The 18,500-nt window shown below is 37.2% G+C and overlaps 1 protein-coding gene across 1 annotated transcript; it reads left to right on the plus strand.

Annotated features, from left to right (window-relative positions):
* The first annotated feature begins 233 nt into the window (after nucleotides 1–233).
* LOC108723927 (uncharacterized) lies at nucleotides 234–16,865 on the plus strand. Its single transcript, XM_018449996.1, is given in 15 exon segments — nucleotides 234–831; nucleotides 1,768–2,842; nucleotides 4,006–4,157; nucleotides 5,690–5,965; nucleotides 6,308–6,464; nucleotides 9,221–9,600; nucleotides 10,298–10,614; nucleotides 11,205–11,437; nucleotides 11,516–11,689; nucleotides 12,215–12,659; nucleotides 12,661–12,744; nucleotides 13,217–13,290; nucleotides 13,455–13,531; nucleotides 13,774–14,029; nucleotides 14,736–16,865. Coding segments are annotated over 14 exon segments (5,745 nt in total). The 5' UTR covers nucleotides 234–831; nucleotides 1,768–1,797; the 3' UTR covers nucleotides 16,811–16,865.
* Nucleotides 16,866–18,500: the final 1,635 nt, after the last annotated feature.

Consider the following 18,500-nt stretch of genomic DNA (forward strand, 5'->3'; position numbering starts at 1 on the left):
TCCACAATTCTTAGCGATTGCGAGGCTCTCCGCAGGGTTCTCCACCGCCCGGCGAAAGTAGCACGGCGAGCTTTATGATCGGTAGCATCATTCCGCGGCGCTTATAAATAAGGACCGCACGGTCGCGTCTTCCCGCCGCCTTCTCGTCTATTTTCGGCGGGAACAGGAAGAACGCTCTCGCACGCGAGCAGTCGCGCATGCCCGAGACTCTCGTCTCGGCGTCGCGACGCCTTTGTAACTCGTACGTGTACTCAACACGCACACACGCATCCGCCGTAAATACATACGGCGAATGCTCGTCACCGAAAATAATTCGGCGCGCTATCGCCGAAGTCTCGAAACGCGCGGCGTCCGACGAGCTTCTCGCTCTCGCAGCGAAGAAGCGACCTCGCGAGGTCGCGCGAGCGAATTCCCGTCGCTTCGGAGGCCGTCGCGAGGGCAAGTCGATCGAGAGTGCGCCGGGAACGTGAATCTGCGAATTTCATTCGGTGATCGAACGAAAAAATAAAAAGCAAAAAAGGCCGTCGTTCTCACGTGGATATAATCGCAGCCAATTAATCGAAGCTCCGTCGAGAGTCTTTCAATACCATTGGTGTACGTGGGTGGTAAAAAGTAGTAAAGATATTCTTAGTTTGTATTAACTAGATTTTGAAAAAAAAAACTCTATGATGAAATGAACTTTTAGAAATAAAATTTTATAATTTTTAAAAATTAAAAACAAAACAGATAGTCGGAGGATGTAACGTCAATCTCTTCTTTGTGTTCGAATAAAGACGTGGAGGAAATTCGGACGGAGTGTAACAAAGAAATCGTGCGCCGCGTAAAACAAAGGTATTTTTTTAATCAACATAAATAAATACTTAAACAGGCGAATTAAGATTAATGCAGAAAATGTTACATGCTGTAATGAAATTTAATAAACTTTGACATATTAAATTTTTGAATACATTACACTACAAAACGTTTGATCGGATAAAAAAGAAATTAATGAAGAAACTCGATGAAGCAATCATATAAAGACTACGGAAAGCTTAAATTGTGGTGAGAGTCTCAGTGACACGTAAATAAAGAAAGGAATTGATGTTTCTTCTTTATACTTTTTGTGCTTTTCTAGCTCTTACAGCAAGAAGAAAAAGCGCGTCGGAGAAGCGGCGTTAGTGCATTCGGACCCATTACCGCGCGTTCGCTTCCCATAATATTTATACGATCGGATGTTTACGGGAGGAATCAACACTTCGCTTATACCATCAATTTATAGATCGCATTTCCGTCTGCCGGAGCGTACAAAAACAAATCTGACAACGAACATTTATTGTAGTACAAACATTTGAACGAAGGTATTCGGACCTCTTCGAGTAAATCAAAGTAAACGAAATATACCAGCAGCATAAAAGAATATACGTAATAAAATTCTTCTAATCAAAGAAGCTCGATACGGATAATGACAAAATAAAAAAACAATCTTTATGATCGAATAACAATTTGAAGAAATATTTCGATGTTACAGCTTATTTAGTTTACTAAAACAACGAAATATAAAATAAAAATTGTTTAACAGATTAAAACAAACATTTATAAAGTAAACACATTTAGATTTGAAAAGATATTCAGTACGAATTCAAATTACTCGAATTTTATGGATGGAATAACCGCATGACGCCATGTTACAGCTGTTTCGATAAAACCACATAAAAGATGACAGCGTCGTTAAATTCCCATAATTGTCACTCGTTAAATATTACCCATCGCATCCTACGGAATATTTAGATCTTGCGTCTTCGCTCAGCAATCTATTCAATGGCGAAGGATAATGCCCGCCCGGCCGAGGAATCCGGTGCGTTCGAAGCCGAGAGGAAGTTCGACAGGTCGGGCCCGAGTCGCTCGCGAGATCAAAGAGGAGCTGCCAGGGTCAAGGACAAGCCCGAGGAGGGTCGACTTCCGACCCCACCTCCGGACCCGCAGTGCCCGCCGGTTGCCCTCGTACGAGATCACCGCCTGGGGATGACGTCTCGCGGGCCCGAGGAGGAAGAGGAGGATCTCGCGGCTTATCTCGGCGAGCTCGGCGCATCGCCGTTCGAGGGTCATTCATTTGATTACGACACCACGCCGAACTCGGCGACCTCGGCGATGGGTGGCGACGCGACTCCCTTCACCGAGGAGGCGTTCGAACACCTGGACCGACTGTGCACGCTAACGGAGCAGATTCTGGAGCTGCGTACTCGCAGCTCCGAGTACTTCCGACGCGTGCGGGGTCTGGAACGCGCGAAGGTGCAACGAAATGCCAATCGGCGGCTGGAGATCGCTCTGGCAAACGGTGAGGAGTTGCATCATGATTTCGTCGACGAGGATACCGGCTTCGCGGAATCCCTGCTGGACGCGATGCTGTCGAATAGCCGAGATGCCGCGTCCTCGACGCCGAGGAGGAACGAACGCTCGAACGTGCGACCATCTTCATCGAGACAACGAAGCCGATCGCTCGCGTTGACCGAGCAAAATCTCGGATCGCGCCTGGTCGAGCAGATAGGTGAGATGGACAAAAGTGCCGCGAGGAACGTGGGTCGCAACGGCGGTCCGAAGGTCAGCAAATGGACCAGGGTGAAGGCAGCCTTCAAATGGGAGCGCGCTTGTACGAACGATCTCGCGGACATCGCGGAATCGGACACACCAGCGACTACGTCGTCGACGCCGACAACGAAGTATCTCAGAATTCCAGATGCAAACATCGCCGGAAGCTGGAGCACCGGATCGGTGCTGTCACCCTGCACCAGCGAAGTCTCCAGCCCATCCACGCCGATTGGCAGAGTATCGTCCACGTCGTCGTCCACCGACGATGTGTTTGACGGTGAGAATATGCATCTACTGTTTTCACAAAGCGTTCTCTAAAGTAGATGCTGCATTATGCATTCATTAATTCAGAAGCAATTTGGTTTGGGATAGAAATTTTGAAACTATTATCGGTCGTTTTAAAATGAAGGGTCTTCGCGGACCAAGCTCCAAAATTGTAAATTGATAATAGATATATAAAAGCTTCTGATTAGCTATAAGCAGATTTTTGCTTAATAGAGGATTATCGAGATATTTAAGGCTCTCGTTCATTCATTTATTACTACATTGCGACGTCAGAAGCGAGAAAACAAAATAAAAATCCTTACTGTAAAATATGTTAATATGGAAATACCATATGTTTTAATGGCTGCATTCAGCAGAAAAAACAGCTTTGCAACTATTATAAAATTCTTTAATATGATTGATTTTGATTGCTTACTGAATCTAAATGTATCAACCAATCATATTAAAGAATTTTACAGCGGTTGCAAAGCTGCTTTCTCTGTTGAACGCAGCCAATAATACAACACAATCAATAAAACTGACTTGTAAAATATACCAAAAGTTCTCTTTTTGTTTTATTAATTAATAAATAATTATCTATGTGGAAATGAATTATAGCATAATGAAAAACATAATGAGCTATGTTTACAGTTATGACAAAATGTCAAATTGATAATATAGATATTAAAATAATATTTATTTCAATATATGATTTAATTTCTCCCCGAAATAAGAAGATAATTTTCAGTATATTTTTTAACTCTATTCTGTCAATTACAAATTGATTTGTAATTAATATTGTTTTCTTGAAAAATATTTTTATTCGAATATAATTTTTTAATATAATTATTTTTATTGTGTATTTTCTCGCTTCTGATGTCACAATATGAAATAATAGCGATAAATGAATAAGGGTTTTAATATTTTAAAAGAGCGATCTTAAACTTGACATTTTATTAAATATATTCAACAATTAATGTATTGAAAATAATGCAACAACAAGGGTATATTTATTTTCTTTTATCAAAATATCTCTCTCACAAAATGATCATTCTATGTAATAAATGATATTATATATATATATATATATAAATCAGTAATTTTGAATCTTTCTATAAAATAAAAGGACGATTATTCTAATAATAACATAATAATGTGTGTGATACATTTTTTTAGATTCGCGCAAAAATATCGTAAACTATTCGGACCGACAATTGTCTTTCGTGAAGGATGATAAAAAAAAGGACGATTCAGATCGGTACGGTCGATCGCTCGATCGCGACACTTCCGTCACGGAGAGCGTCGATTCCATAGAATCTCCTAATGAGGTAATATTAAGATGGGGAAATTAATTGTAGCATTCTGCAAATGTAATTTTTATTTTACGTGCGAACAGGATTGGCAAAAACCCAGTTTTTTTTTTTCAGAAAAACCGAAATTTTCGGGGTTTTTGTGGGTTTTTGTGGTTTGTGGGTTTTTGTTCTAGGACTCTAATACAGCCATCTATTGTTGCTCGGTGGGTTTTTGTAAACTGGGTTTTTCTGTGCCAACTCTGCGTGCGGAACTACGTACTACTTTGTGATTCGTTGTCACAATGAAATATCGCGTCGTCCATTCGGCGACGATTCACGTCACGGGAGTAGCAGTTCGATAAGAACATCCCAAGAAAATTCCTTTTCCGCGACACGAGTGGCGGTGTACATACAAGTGCCGACTTAAAAATATCCACGGCAACATGCGCGAACGACCGCGCCCGTTGAATTTCTTTGATCAGCGCATCGCGAGTGTATCCGTTAACAGACAGACGGTTCCATTTTAAGGCGAATTTCTTCAAGACAGTCCCCTAACCAAAATCGCACTCGTATAACATCCGTAGATGAGATTTTGGAACAACCGACTAGCAAGCTTAAACGTCTCATATAATTATTTTGATGGTCCAACAAAATTATTTTCAGATCTAGATCTATCTAAATTTTTAAATACTTTAACGAAACCATTCTTTCCGTGAATCTGTTTCTTCTTTTTCCAGTAAGTACACATTGCTAAATTTGTAATGTTGAATTACACCTACATTCAGAGAAAAAAACAAAGTGGTGACAACTATATAGGTGACATCTATACAAGTTTAATATGTAGAATTGATGTGTACATATAGAGAATAAACTATTTTATAGTTACTATAACTAAAACTGAATGGTTACAAAAATAATTTATTAGTTCTTGTAATCAACTTTAGTTTTATAATTATAAATTGATTTACTTTAGTATTATAATTATAAAATAGTTTATTTAACTATATGTATATTAATTCCACATATAAAAATTGTAAAAATTGTCACTTATACAATTGCCATCATTATAAAAGGTGCTTCTTTTTTTTCTTTGAGTGCAATTTAAATTATTTTTACTCATTTCTACAAGTCGCCTTTGCTCCTACTATATGTCGTTAATTTAACTAAAACAATAATAGAGTTAAACAATTTAACTCAAGAAAATATATTACATTTGACTCAAATTTAGCTATTTACTAAATGTATACATTAATATGCATATATTATTTACTTTGAAACTTATAACCACATAAATGATTTACATCTTAATATGAAAGTTAAAAGTAACAAAATGTTATTTAACTCAAGAGATTGAGTTGCCATTACTCTTTTGATATCTAACAATGTTTTCGGTACTTTCATTTAAAATACTAATTCATTTTTTATAAATATTACATGTATTATGATGAATGGGCATTATTTGTTGTTGATTACTGCGGAATTCGTAAACGTATTTTTTGTCCCAAGGAAAGGATGATAGGAATTCTAATTTTATTGTTGCTTTGAAATTGTTATGTTCCCTTAATTAGGCTAATCGCGGTAAACCACTGATTCGCATTATATCGGATGCGGATGTAACAATGCATGCTGCAAGCGGAAACGGGAAAGATCCGGAAGTGTCGCTGAAGAGACCGACACCGACTCTGACGATCACGATACCATCAAACGAGGAGGAAATCAGAAGTTTGTCTTCACCGGAATCGATATCTCCTCTTCCGTCGAGCGCACAGGATTCCGGAGGGAGCTCGCCGCAACGCCCCAGGATGCGGCAGGACATTTCGAGCCTGAGGGAATTCAAACGACAGGTTAGACGAGTGATTTGCACAAAAGTCTGATGTTTAGAGTCCCGTATTTTTTTTATATTTGTTGTTATCACTCTTAAATATAGACTTAATCATCGCGTCAAGTAAAAACTCCGTATAACGTTCGCTCAAACTAAAATGGAATTTTTTCTTTCTATCTTTTACTTTTGGGGATCGCTTGCGGCGTTTAGACGAAACGCACCGTCTTCTTCCACGTAGAAAATAACGTTTCCTACGTCCACATGGCAAATATCGTTTCCTCCGAATTCCGCAGCGATGCTTTCTCTTGCCAAACGGTTGTCGCGGACGTCGCCGTGATACGTATAATGTGATATTTGTTTCCAGTATTCGACGATCGAGGAAACGGTAACGCCAGCGCCAAAGATACAACAGCAAGATTCGAAATGGAACAAGGTCAGACGTGCTTTTCTGACAAATGCCACTTTCAGCGTTCCTCCAAGTCCGATTAGAGTGGTCGCGGCGCAATCGTTCATGAACGATGGTGAGAATTTAGTGAAGCTTTCCAGAAAACGCGTCTTTAAATCAACATACATTTTGTGAACTCTGAGCTAACATTAATCTCTGAACTAATAACATTAGGAATTGTATTAATCGCGAAGAAGCTATCCGGTAAACACTAACCATCCAAGTAACATAATTTATTGAATAGACATTGATTAAACATTGGCATGCATTGGAGATATATTGAGCCAATATTATGCCAATAAATTGCGCTACTAGAATAATAATGTTACATCAATATTATAATTTCCCACTCAACAATATAAATGTAATACAATACATGTAATAGTTATAAATACATAACAATGTTATAATTTTTACTCAACGATGTAACTCTTACGTACAAAACGTGTGTTGTATTACATTTATATTGTCGAGTGGAAAATTATAATATTAATGTAATATTACTATTACCCTAGCAGCACAATTTATTGACACAACATTGATAAAACAAAAAATTATAACATTGTTATTTTTTGTTATGTTACTGTTAGTTGATGTTTACTGGATATTAATGCAAAAAACTTAATTTGTGATATATACTCTTGAATTAAATCATTTTCAAAAGCCTGAAATTTTCGGCCCCTACAATTTTAGAATCCCGTTTCCACATCCAGTAGGTTCACGACTGATTCTCGTCAAGTCTTTTACACTTTTATGCCATAAATCTTCATTTAAAAGAAACATTATGTACGTGTATCCAATCACAAAGGCGTGCGAAGATAAACGGCTCTGTTACGCAGTTATTTCTGAAATTTGAAACAGAACTTTGAGGCTGACTTCTCCGAACTGTTCGCAATTTTAAGATTATCTGATTAACTAAATAATTAATTAAAAATTAATTATTAATTGATTGAAATTAATTATTAATTATTAAAATGAAATTAACTATTAATTATTAACTGATAATTTGGACCAATTAATTGAAAATGAATTTTGTTCTAGTCATCAATTTTGGAATTACACTTCTAGAATTTGTTTATCAATTATATTGTATTACTTATCTATTTCTCAGTTCCACGTTTTTTGCACTACTTGTTCGAATTCTTCAGTTTGACACATTTCTTCAGCTTGATACATTTCTTCAGATACTTCAATAAGTCCATTGTTTTTTTATGGTTTATCTCTATCGTTTCCTGCGTCGTCATCTCATGTGCTCTCAGGACTGTCTCGCGAAACTTGGCGATCTCTTCGAACTTACGACGCGCTTCCTCTTTCATCCGATCGAGCATTTTTGTCGCTTCGTCCAACTGTTCCTTCGTGCATTTCGTGAGATCGAAAGGAAGATAATGTTTGCGACACACGGCGAGATTTCTCTCCGCGCTCTCAATGCAGATCGACACGTCGCTTCGCAATTTCTTTAACATAGACGCTATACGCTTCTCGTTTGGACCGATGACTCGTTCCACAGCGTCAAAAGATCGTTTTATCTCATCATTGAGCAGCAACGTCTTCTGTCGCATCCAGTTGCCGTAAGAAACGTCTAATTTCATCAGTTCGTCCAGCTTTCCCGTCGTCTTCTTAAAGAAGTTCTCTAATTGAGTCGTACGAGCGGCTCTGTTGCTATCCAAACGACTCTTTACGTCGTTCGTAATCAATTGCGATTCATTCTCCACGAATTTTATCAGATCCTTAATCTGAAGCTTTAGAGATTGTCGTGCCTTCAAATAATCGTCACTGGCTGTGATTGTTTTGCACTAAAATTTATTACGCTTTATGAAATTATATTAATAAATAATAATATTATTATACACGTCAGATATTCTAAGATAATTTTTTTAGAAAAGAGTTTCACTTTTACACTACAGTTTTGTTAAATAATCAAACATTCGAGTTATGGCCTCTTAATTTTTTAGTATTGAGAGAGAAATAATTTAAGGATTAGTTAAATTTTTTTAATGACACAAAATTATTTTGCATAAATTATTGAGGGATTTATATAATAAATAAAATTTTCAAAATTTGCATTTAACCTACTTGCACATTTTTGTAAAAAAATTTGAGAAAGTGTTTGATTAACAATTAGGTAATTTGCGATTTACCTTAGGCTTTGATTTGGAAAACAACTTTTTACAGCAGATTTGTACAAACGACGAAGGATATTCAAGCTTCTTTTGGTGTTGTTCGGAGGTTAAACGAATTTTATTTTCAGACCACTCGATAGGCTTGCCGTTTTGTGATACTTTCTTACTAAAATGAAAAACAGACAACGAATTTCTCGCAACATTATTCAGAATTTGACAGCCGACTTGAAAATTTTTTGACAACATGCCAATTGCACATGTGTCACATGTTGCTCTTGTCAAAATGAAATAAAAATAGTAACTGTACCGGTTGTGCGTACATGATAAACAAAAGACATAAGTCAGATCTTTAAAAAATGTTAAAGTGTATTCAATGGAATTAATTAAGCAATTAAAAAGATGATAATCTTCAAATTGTGTTGCTGTTACAATATAACGATACTGTCGTTAAAGTTACAGATCAGAGTACTGTGTTCCAATTATTATTGCTATTAAATTCATTTCGCGGGAAGAATTTCAATATACGTTGTCTTTTTCAAAAATCAACGTCTGTCATCAAGCTTCTATAAGCTCTTCTATCTCTAGCTTTAAACCCCGCTTGAGAAACACGACTAATCTCCCCGAAAGAATCGCGAAGATTCTCTCTTAACTCTTCCGCATGTTTATTATGCGCTTCTCGTCGCTGCATAAAATGTCTTCGTTGTAAACGCAGATACGCGCCGAGCTCGCAGCCTTAGCGAAAGCGTCGAGGATCTCGGTAAAACCGTTGCAGGTACCAACAACAATGGCAACCACTATCGGGAAGCGCGCAGGGATTATCAGGCGTTGCGGGAGAAGTTCGGTACCGAGTTTCACCGGAAGCTGATCGAGTGGGAGCGATTGAAGGGCCCGCAGAACATTCGCAATGGCTTGCCGTTGAACGAGGAGTGTCTCGCGCCCGAGTTTAGGAAAAAGCTGCAGGACTGGAAACGAGCGAAGAAAGGTCGTCGGTCCAGCGCGGCTATCGAGCAGCAACGCGTCAGCCGTCGACGATTGACCGACTGGCAGCTCTGGCGCTCTTCCTCGTCGAAACCTGAGCCCAGATGTTACGGCGTACGTCGATCTCGCAAACATTTGCGTGAAAAATAACAAGTGTTCTGAGAAAAGAGAGGGTTGCCGGATTAAAGCTGTAATCTTGTAAAATTTAAGACGGTTTATTCCCGAACAGTGAAATCTTCATCCTTTATCGTGCCCGTATCAGACTAGAGATTGAGATTGAAATTGAGATTGAATTTATAATCAAAGAAAAAGAACTAGTAGAGTAAAGTGAATGTAATAAAAAACGAGCAAGTATAGATGAAATAAAAAAAATAATAGAATTTATTACAATTTAAGATTTATTTATTTCTTTATTATTTTTATTATACTTTTATATTTTTATTATTTTTTTACCACGTGTATACTTGCTTATTTTTTGATCATTACTTTACTATACTGTGTTGCACAACATGAGTTTGACTTCCTTACATATTAAGAAAATCAAATCTTATTAAGTTTAATGAAAAATTAAATTTCACTTCACAAAAACTAAACTTTGCTTTGATTAGTCAAATTCTATCTCAATCTCAATTTCTAATCTGATATAGGCATTACCATAGTCTTCTAATTAAGATAGAAGATCAGAAATTATTTTTAATCGAAAACTTTGCATCTAAAAGATCTGTTTTGTATTACAATTGATACGATCTATGTGCCTTTTTTCTGATTTGCAACATTTCTGAATGTTTTTTCGACATTTTTCTCACGATAGAAAAATCAGAACTCGATCGGCTCACGCGGAAGCTGCGCGAGTATCGGCAGCGCGGGGAGCTTCGGCAGCGATGGGAAGCAACATCTTTGCGAGGATTTCATCAAAAGGATGGAGGCGTGGAGGAGATTGAGCGAGACCTCATGTCGAAGTGGCGAGAGACCGAAATCACCGACGACAAATCGTGTTGTGTCTGACATTGACGAAACGGAGTTTCTTGCTTTGGAAAAGCTGCTTCTGCTATTTGGGCAGAGGATCAAGAAGGAACTTCGAGAGAGCGATGCGAGGCAGCTGAACGATTGCTTTGATGGTGATTCGAGGTACGAAAGTTCGGACGGTGTAAAGAACATCTGAGAGATATCATGTTTTTTTATTATTGTGACGTAACACAAATCTGCATCGCAATTATCGAGATTAAATACAGCTCGTAGGAATAGTTTCAAATTAATTTACATATTCCTGGACGAACATCGCTATCTCTTTTTAAATCATCATTCTGTCCATATGTGAATAAAATAGATTTACTTTATTTAAAATTGTTTTTAAATCATATTGCTGCGTTAAGTTTTTATTTAAAAATACATAGGGCGGTATTCAGTCGTTCTTATTTCTTACAAGACTGTCTTAAGTAATGTCTTAAGATGCTAATACGGTCCTCTGATTGATTCGTGATATCTTAAGTACTCAAGACGATCTTGAATATAAGAATCAACTATGAATACCGTTCTATGTCTCATAATAAAGATTTGCATTATCTAAAGCAGAAGAAAATATTATAAAATAAGATAAAAGACTTCACGCTAATTATTTGGAAAATTGAGTTCTGGTGAAATAAGGTAGTTTTCACATATAAATAATAGAACCAGTTAATCACGTTTTGCGAATTACTGAGCTTTTCGGTTGATTCAAGATTCATGGCTGCGTCTCGAGGCGTAAACTGTGGTAACGAAGTGTTGATTCGTACGTCCGCCGGCTCTTACCGTTTCGAGGGTATATCTCGAGAATTTACGAGAAAACTGTACGATTGGGAGAAATACCGCGGAATATCTCCGAGATCTTCCACGTTTCGCCTTTTGGGGCCGGGCTACACGCCGTTCGCGCAAGATTCGAACGAAGTTGCATTAACAGAGCCAAGTACGACGAGTAAGATTAAGTAATTTTGAAAAATTTGATATTCTGAAATAACAGTTACTAAAATATTATTATTCCATAATTTTACAGGCAAGAATCATGCATTCCACTGGACTCTGAAGCGATCTAAATCCGATGGTAGTGTCTTCGAAGGCAGCCTTCGCGACGAATCGTTCACGTTACGTCGCTCCGCGAGTCTCCAATCTCTTACTTCTGCAGACAAGCTCGAAGACGACAATCGGATAGATGTCTTACCGGTCTCTAGTAAGTATATTATTCTACTAATGATCTTTAATGTCTTTTATGTTTTATGATTCTCAAATAATCTCCCGGGTAACAACCCAAGGAACACACCAAGTCAAGAAAAAGTCAAAATGATGATTTTACAAAATTTGACTATTAAACGTTAAAATAAATTTATTATAATATATATAAATTATATATAAACGTTAAAATTATTTTAATGATTTTTTTATTGATCTTTGTGTTTTTTAGGAAGTTGATATTATTTATCGTCATTTTGACGTCAAAATAAATAATATCAGTTTGCTGAGCTTACATTAGTTGATTAATTAATTAATTTAATTTTCAAAAGCATAGTTTTATATTCTTAATTATATAATTACAGTATAGTTTAATTTTATAAAATATTATATTTATGTTTAAAAAAAAATTTTATAAAATATTATATTTCTATTTATTTTTATTTATGATTTATCTAAACCATACCTGCTGTAACATTTAATTTTCTATCAGTTATTAATAATTTATTGCATTCATTTGTCGCAGATAACTCACAGGGGATCAAAGATACGGAGGATACAGTGATAGAGGATTCCGAGCCAGAGGCGATGATTGTCGACATCGAGGATGTTATCGAAGAGACCGCTAGTCCCTTGGCAGGAGTACAACCTCATCAAACACCAGTGTACTCCGTCGCAGCCAGCGAAACCACCAGCATCGCCGTTCCTCTTGGCACAGTCACATCGAGTCACGAACCTTCGCCAGTGTTCTTGGTCAAGAGCGAGGACGATGAAGACTGCGAACGATGGAATATCGGGAAGATTGGCCCGCAGGCTTGCTTAAGCGAAAATAGTCCGAGTCCAGAGTACTTCCCGGTATCTGAGGACTGGTGCGGAAGAACGTCGTTGGATGACGACAAGTCGAACTGGGAATCGAGCTGGTGTAAAGAAAGCAGGGAAGACGACGACTCTACAGGAACGACGCTCGATTCCAGATTCCGGCGATTCCCTAAAGTCCGACCATTCGATTGGGTGGAATCGAGATATTTGGGATGAATCGGGTGATGAAGCGAATAGGTAAACCTCAAATCAATTTCCTTAAGAAATTATCACACGGAAAGGACAGTTTTGCTGAATCTGCTTTGCTGAAAATTTAGCTAAATCTATCTCTCTAAATTCTTTGGAGTAAAATCTCACTTTTAAGAATGAAAATTAAACTAGTCTTAAAAAAGAGTGACTCAATTTTCAATCTTTAAGAGTAAGATTTTATTTTTCAGAGTGGGCTTTCACTCTAAAAGTTTTAGAGAGTAAATACATATCTGAAAATAATTTGATTGAATTATACGAGTAATAAAAATAATTATGTGTATTTTATGGACACTCAAATTTTTGTAATATTGCTTATGTTCGAATTTTCTACATAATATTATTTTGATGGTCCAATAAAATTATTTTCAGATATTTGACTAAATTTTTAGATTTCAACAAAATTGTTCTTTCCGTGCAGTCTTTACAACAATCGTCTAAAAAATCAATGATGTGTTCTCAGAGATTCAATGGTTCTCGAATCGCCTTCCACATCGATCTGTGAAAATAAAAATGATACAAAAGAAGATTTCCTCGGTAAAGTATTTCAGATGTATATTAATATTTTTACAAGATGAAGTATTTAATTATTTCTTTTATTTCACGATATATTTTAAGTTTATCAGCTTCCTGTAAACCGTGTGTTTTAGAAATAAATCAAAGATATATTATTTTCCCTATTTTCCGATATTCTATTTCAGAAAGTGACAACGCCGGATTTATTCACTTTAAAAGTCTCGAAATCTCATCGACGGCTTCGAATGCGGAAGAACTTATGGTACAATAAAAATTAAAATTCAATTTTATTTTAATCTTATTTTAATATTTTCATTTCGCACGTTTATCTAACTTTAATCATTTTCGCGCAAAGCATGAATAAAAAAATTGCCTATTTACGAATAAAGTTGCTTATCGCTCAAGATTCGCAAGACATTCCAGTCACTGCGTCGAAGCAAATTTTTTGGAAAAGTAAGTTTTATCATAACGCAATTGAAATTAGAGTCCTGTCGGTACAACCAGGACCCACCGCATACGTGCAAGGGGATGGATGAGATGTGTAAGGAGAAGCCCGAGGATCTAGCAGACGAATCATCGAACAATGAGCGGACGAGCGATGCGAAGAATCTCCGAGATGACGAAGATGATGAGAAGACCAAACGGGGAGACATAATTCTCAGCGCTGAATTTTGCGCTTATCAATTAACAAAAACGATACCAGCTTCGGTTTGCCCCGATTCCAAGGAAATTTCATCAAAATTATTGAATTTAAATTCAGGCAAGTTCATATTCTTCTTTAATTCTTGTAATTTTTATTTATTGTGTTTTGTGTTAAGGATACATATGTCACATCTCAAAGCATTATCAAAAATATAAAAACAACATAGATTGTTCTATTATTACTAGACATTGGATTTTTATGCAATTTCATATTTTTTTTTAGAAAGCAGATTAGAAAGTAACGTAAAAATAGAAATTGGTCTCATTAAAAAAGCGTTCTAAAAATGCATATTTATTTGTACATATTGTGCGTATTGTATATTTGTGTAAATTTGCATATTTTGTGCATGTCTGCAAAAAATATCTGCATAAAAATGTCTAATTATTACATTTGAGTATCTAATGTGAATTTAAGCACAATTCTCTTATTGATTTTTTTACCTAAGACTGAAAGATAGTAATTGGTTACTCATATGGATTAGAAAGCATTGAGCAACAATACTTTCAATACTTGAAATAAATAATTCATTATCGTCTTTCAGTATTAAATTAGCCAATTTTAAATTTGTGTAAAAATAAGCCATTATAAGTTAAATTATTTGTGGTTTTGTAGTTATTCTCTCTGGTCAACATTCTTCTTTGACTGATATCAGCTCTTTTAGTTTTTTTAGTTGATACTTTTACCTAAAATTATATATCCAAGACATTCTTAACTTTGTATCTTTTTCTCTTACAAGAATCTCATGAAATTCTTTTTCCCGTAGGTGATAACAAGGATACATCGGAATATCGTGGCGTTGACAGCGAAAGCGAGGCTTCAGCACATTATGAGAGTTGCGGTTCACCCGAGTTGCAGACCGATGCGGATCAGCATTACGAAATTCTCACGTTTAAAACCGATACGTGCGGCAATACAATGGATAATCGCTTGTACGAACCAGTCGACTATCACGAAATTCACAGCTCCTCTTCTGATGACAGAAGTAACTGCACAAAAGATATTTCTTCATCATCGAAATTACCAGAAACAAAAAAATCAAATCTTTTAGAAACTCCAAAAAGTCTCTTTATCGATTCGACCATTCAGACTATTCCTGTAACAGTCTCTGGGAACAATGAAATGCGGAGTTTAGAAAGAATTCTAATCAACGAGGAGACCTTGAATAAAATAATTGTTCCTACGGCATGCACGGAAAGTGGGACGAAATCTACAGAAAAAATTCGAGACTATTTCGGAAGCGCAAATCGTCGGAACGACGTCGCGGCCGTCAATAATTACACGTCTAAGAAGATAATTCGCGATCATCAAGTCGAGGGTGTCAAGAAGGATGGTTCTTCTACCAGAAACGTCTTCGTAAAAACAAAGCGCATGATCTTCAGCCCGTTTCGTCGATCAGAAGATCGACCGTCCTCGAGAAAACAGAGCGATAGCTCCGTCGATGGTCGACTTCCACATTCGTCGAAATCCAAAAGCAAGTCGAGATCAGCGTCGCCGAAATTGGGTCGACAAGACGCTCTACTGCGCGTATCATTATCGCTGCCGTGGCCGCTGCGCTCTTCGTCGAAGGAGAGTGAGATTCCCTCCGAAACCGGGTTCAAAAGACGCTCAAGAAGCAAGACGGAAGATACAACAACGACCCAAGAAAAGAATTCACTGTGCGAAGAGAATAACGTGGATAATAAGAGACTAAACGGAGAACCATTTAACAAAGAGCCACCATTCATTGATGAAGATCAAGAAGAAGTTCATCAGTCAGACACAGAATTTGCGACAATGAACGCATGTTCGATCGGGAATACTTCTGCACGAATTTCTGAGCAACTGGAAAAATCAAAAATAACAATGCTCGAACGGGATCAAGATGCATGCCGAATGCGGAGCGAATTTAAATACAATCAAACACACGACGATAGAGAACGCGATAAAGTCAAGTGTAGTCAAGTGCAATTTGAAGGAAAACGCGATGGGGGAAGAAACCGCAGTCAGAAACGAGAAAAGGAGTGGCAAGAGGAGGTGAAATTCGACAGGAAACAGGACGAAGCGAAGCAGCAAGACGAGAATCACTCTAGATGCGACGCGGTACCGTCGGATTTGATGCACAAACTTAGGATACTTTCGGATGCCGCGGCGAAAAGAGAAGGACGAACAACGACAACAGAATCCTCCGTGATCAACAGTTTGGAATCGCGTTCCTCCAGAATAAGACGAGCCAAGGAGAGCTTTTTGTCTCGGCGAGGCGGTCCTTTCTGTCGCTCCGTGATGGAACCGACGGAGGCTGCCGCTAATCCTGAAGATCCTTGGAGACGGACGTCGACGACTCAGATATCGACAACAGAAATATCGAGGTCGAACGAGATCACAGTCACTGCTTCGAGCTCGCAAGAATCGAGATATGCGAGAAACCATACGAAAACGACGATGTTGACCGTAGAGAATGAAACCGTGTCTTTGAGCGAGGACAAGATCGACGTTCGAGCGGATTCGCTGGTGAAATCGGCGAGTGCCGGAATGATCAACGTGGATCCCGACACGTTCGATCGGCTGGTTACGGTCGATCGCGGATGCGAGTCTCTGCCGAGGGCCATTGCGAAACGCCGCGACTCCTCGAGCCCGTTGGCGAAGATCGTCGGGAAGCTGAAGCTTTCGCGATTAATTCGTGCCCGGAACGTCGACGGCGGCAACATGAGCACGATCACGACATTGTGTAGGCAGAGTCTGTTGATCGATATGCGAAACGATCCTAGAAATCAAAGTAACGAGCGAGAGACTGAGGATCCAGTCGAGGATGATACTGACGACGAACATTCGGATGAATCTTGTAAAACGATTCACGAATGAATTAATCTGTTTTTTTTTTTTAATCGAGATTATATATTTATGTAATATTCCAGGTGTCTGTGAATTTTTTTAAATATGGCTCTTAAGTTTGCTTCATTTTATAATAATGAGAAAAGATATTAATCTTCAGTAAAAAAAAAACTTATAGTAGTCTATACAAGCAAATTAGGAAGACACGCGTAATTAAATGTTTTAAAAGTACTGTACTTGTTAATTAAATCACGTGCTTAAATGTCAATGGAAAAGATGATACTTTTAATTTTATGAAGAATGCGCTGTAATCGATGTTAATCATCTTGCAAATTTGAAATGCAAATTTAGATTATTTATTTATTAACAAGAACATTAATGATAATTACGCATTAATGATATTAAGTTATAAGTGATTAAAAGAACAGAACTTCTCGCGAAGTTAATAAGTAACAAAACCAGTTTTTATATTCATAACAGCTATTTATAACAAAATACTTAATTGAAATAAAGGATGAGCGTAAAACAAGATCGATGCAATTCATAGTATAGTTCAATTTTATAACATAGTACTTTTTATTAGTTCTTTGCTTATGATTTTTTTTCAATATCAGTCAGTGTGGATAAGGTAGAAAAAAATCTGTATGAGCAGTAAATAGTGCATCAATTATTGTGTGTATTAATTAGTAATTATATATATATATATATATACCTTGGTTTGAGTCCTCTTTAGTGCTTATTAATAATCTGAGATGGAAATCTTCAAGCAAATCTTCCGTCCATACAGTCAAAATACCAAGTATTTAAAATAATTAAGGTCGTTCTATAAAGTAATAAAGTTCATAATGTTCAAATTACGTATTCAATAATTATACAATAATTCACGTACCACAATAATTAAATACATTGGTTCATAAAGGTTATCTTTCTACCTTTTATTTTATGATTCGCAGAGCCGGAAACATAATTTATTTTAATCTTATCGTCAGCGTAACTAATTCTATAAATACACACGCAAAGTGTGTCAGTCACTCGTATCAAATATCGTTGCGAATGGATTCATATTTTCGAAAGAAAGATTTGCTATTCTCTATTCTAATTATTACACTGAAAGAAAAATGTACTAAATTTTAATAAATAATTGTTTGAATAATATTAATATAACATTTATTTACGAAAAATAAATATTTGCTAAATTAATAAAAAATAAAATAATTAAATCAAATTAAATGGTTCTTGTATAAAATAAATATAAATTTACATTCAAGTAAATATTCAACTGGCACTATTCAAACAAATATTTATAAAAATTTAGTATATTTTTCTTGCAGTATGTATATTAAATTACGCAAAATTGTGTTTTTTTTTAATAAACACCGTATCCCCCGTTTTTTGTCCCACAACGAATAGTAAACACAATGAGACGACGGTTACGGTTCTGACCAGTGTTTGATTAAACGGGATTAATGTCCCCGGGGCGATCTCAAGTGGCGAGGAAAAAGCGAGGGGTGACGAGCGCGTGTCGTAAGAGCGCGTGCCTCCCCAAAGTCGCTACGGCTCGATTCTTCCTCACCCCTTCGTCGTCCCACGTGCGTGCCCTCTCGAACTCGCTCCTCTGGACGAGCCGACCCTTCCGTCACTACCACGGCGGAAGCCCTTTCCACGTGGAACTGAGAGAGGATCGTCGAACCGTCGCTCGATCACATTAAGCGATGGCCTC

Source organism: Mycetomoellerius zeteki, unplaced genomic scaffold (assembly GCF_001594055.1).
Source record: "Mycetomoellerius zeteki isolate Tzet28-1 unplaced genomic scaffold, Tzet1.0 scaffold252, whole genome shotgun sequence".
Classification (NCBI taxonomy): domain Eukaryota; kingdom Metazoa; phylum Arthropoda; class Insecta; order Hymenoptera; family Formicidae; genus Mycetomoellerius; species Mycetomoellerius zeteki.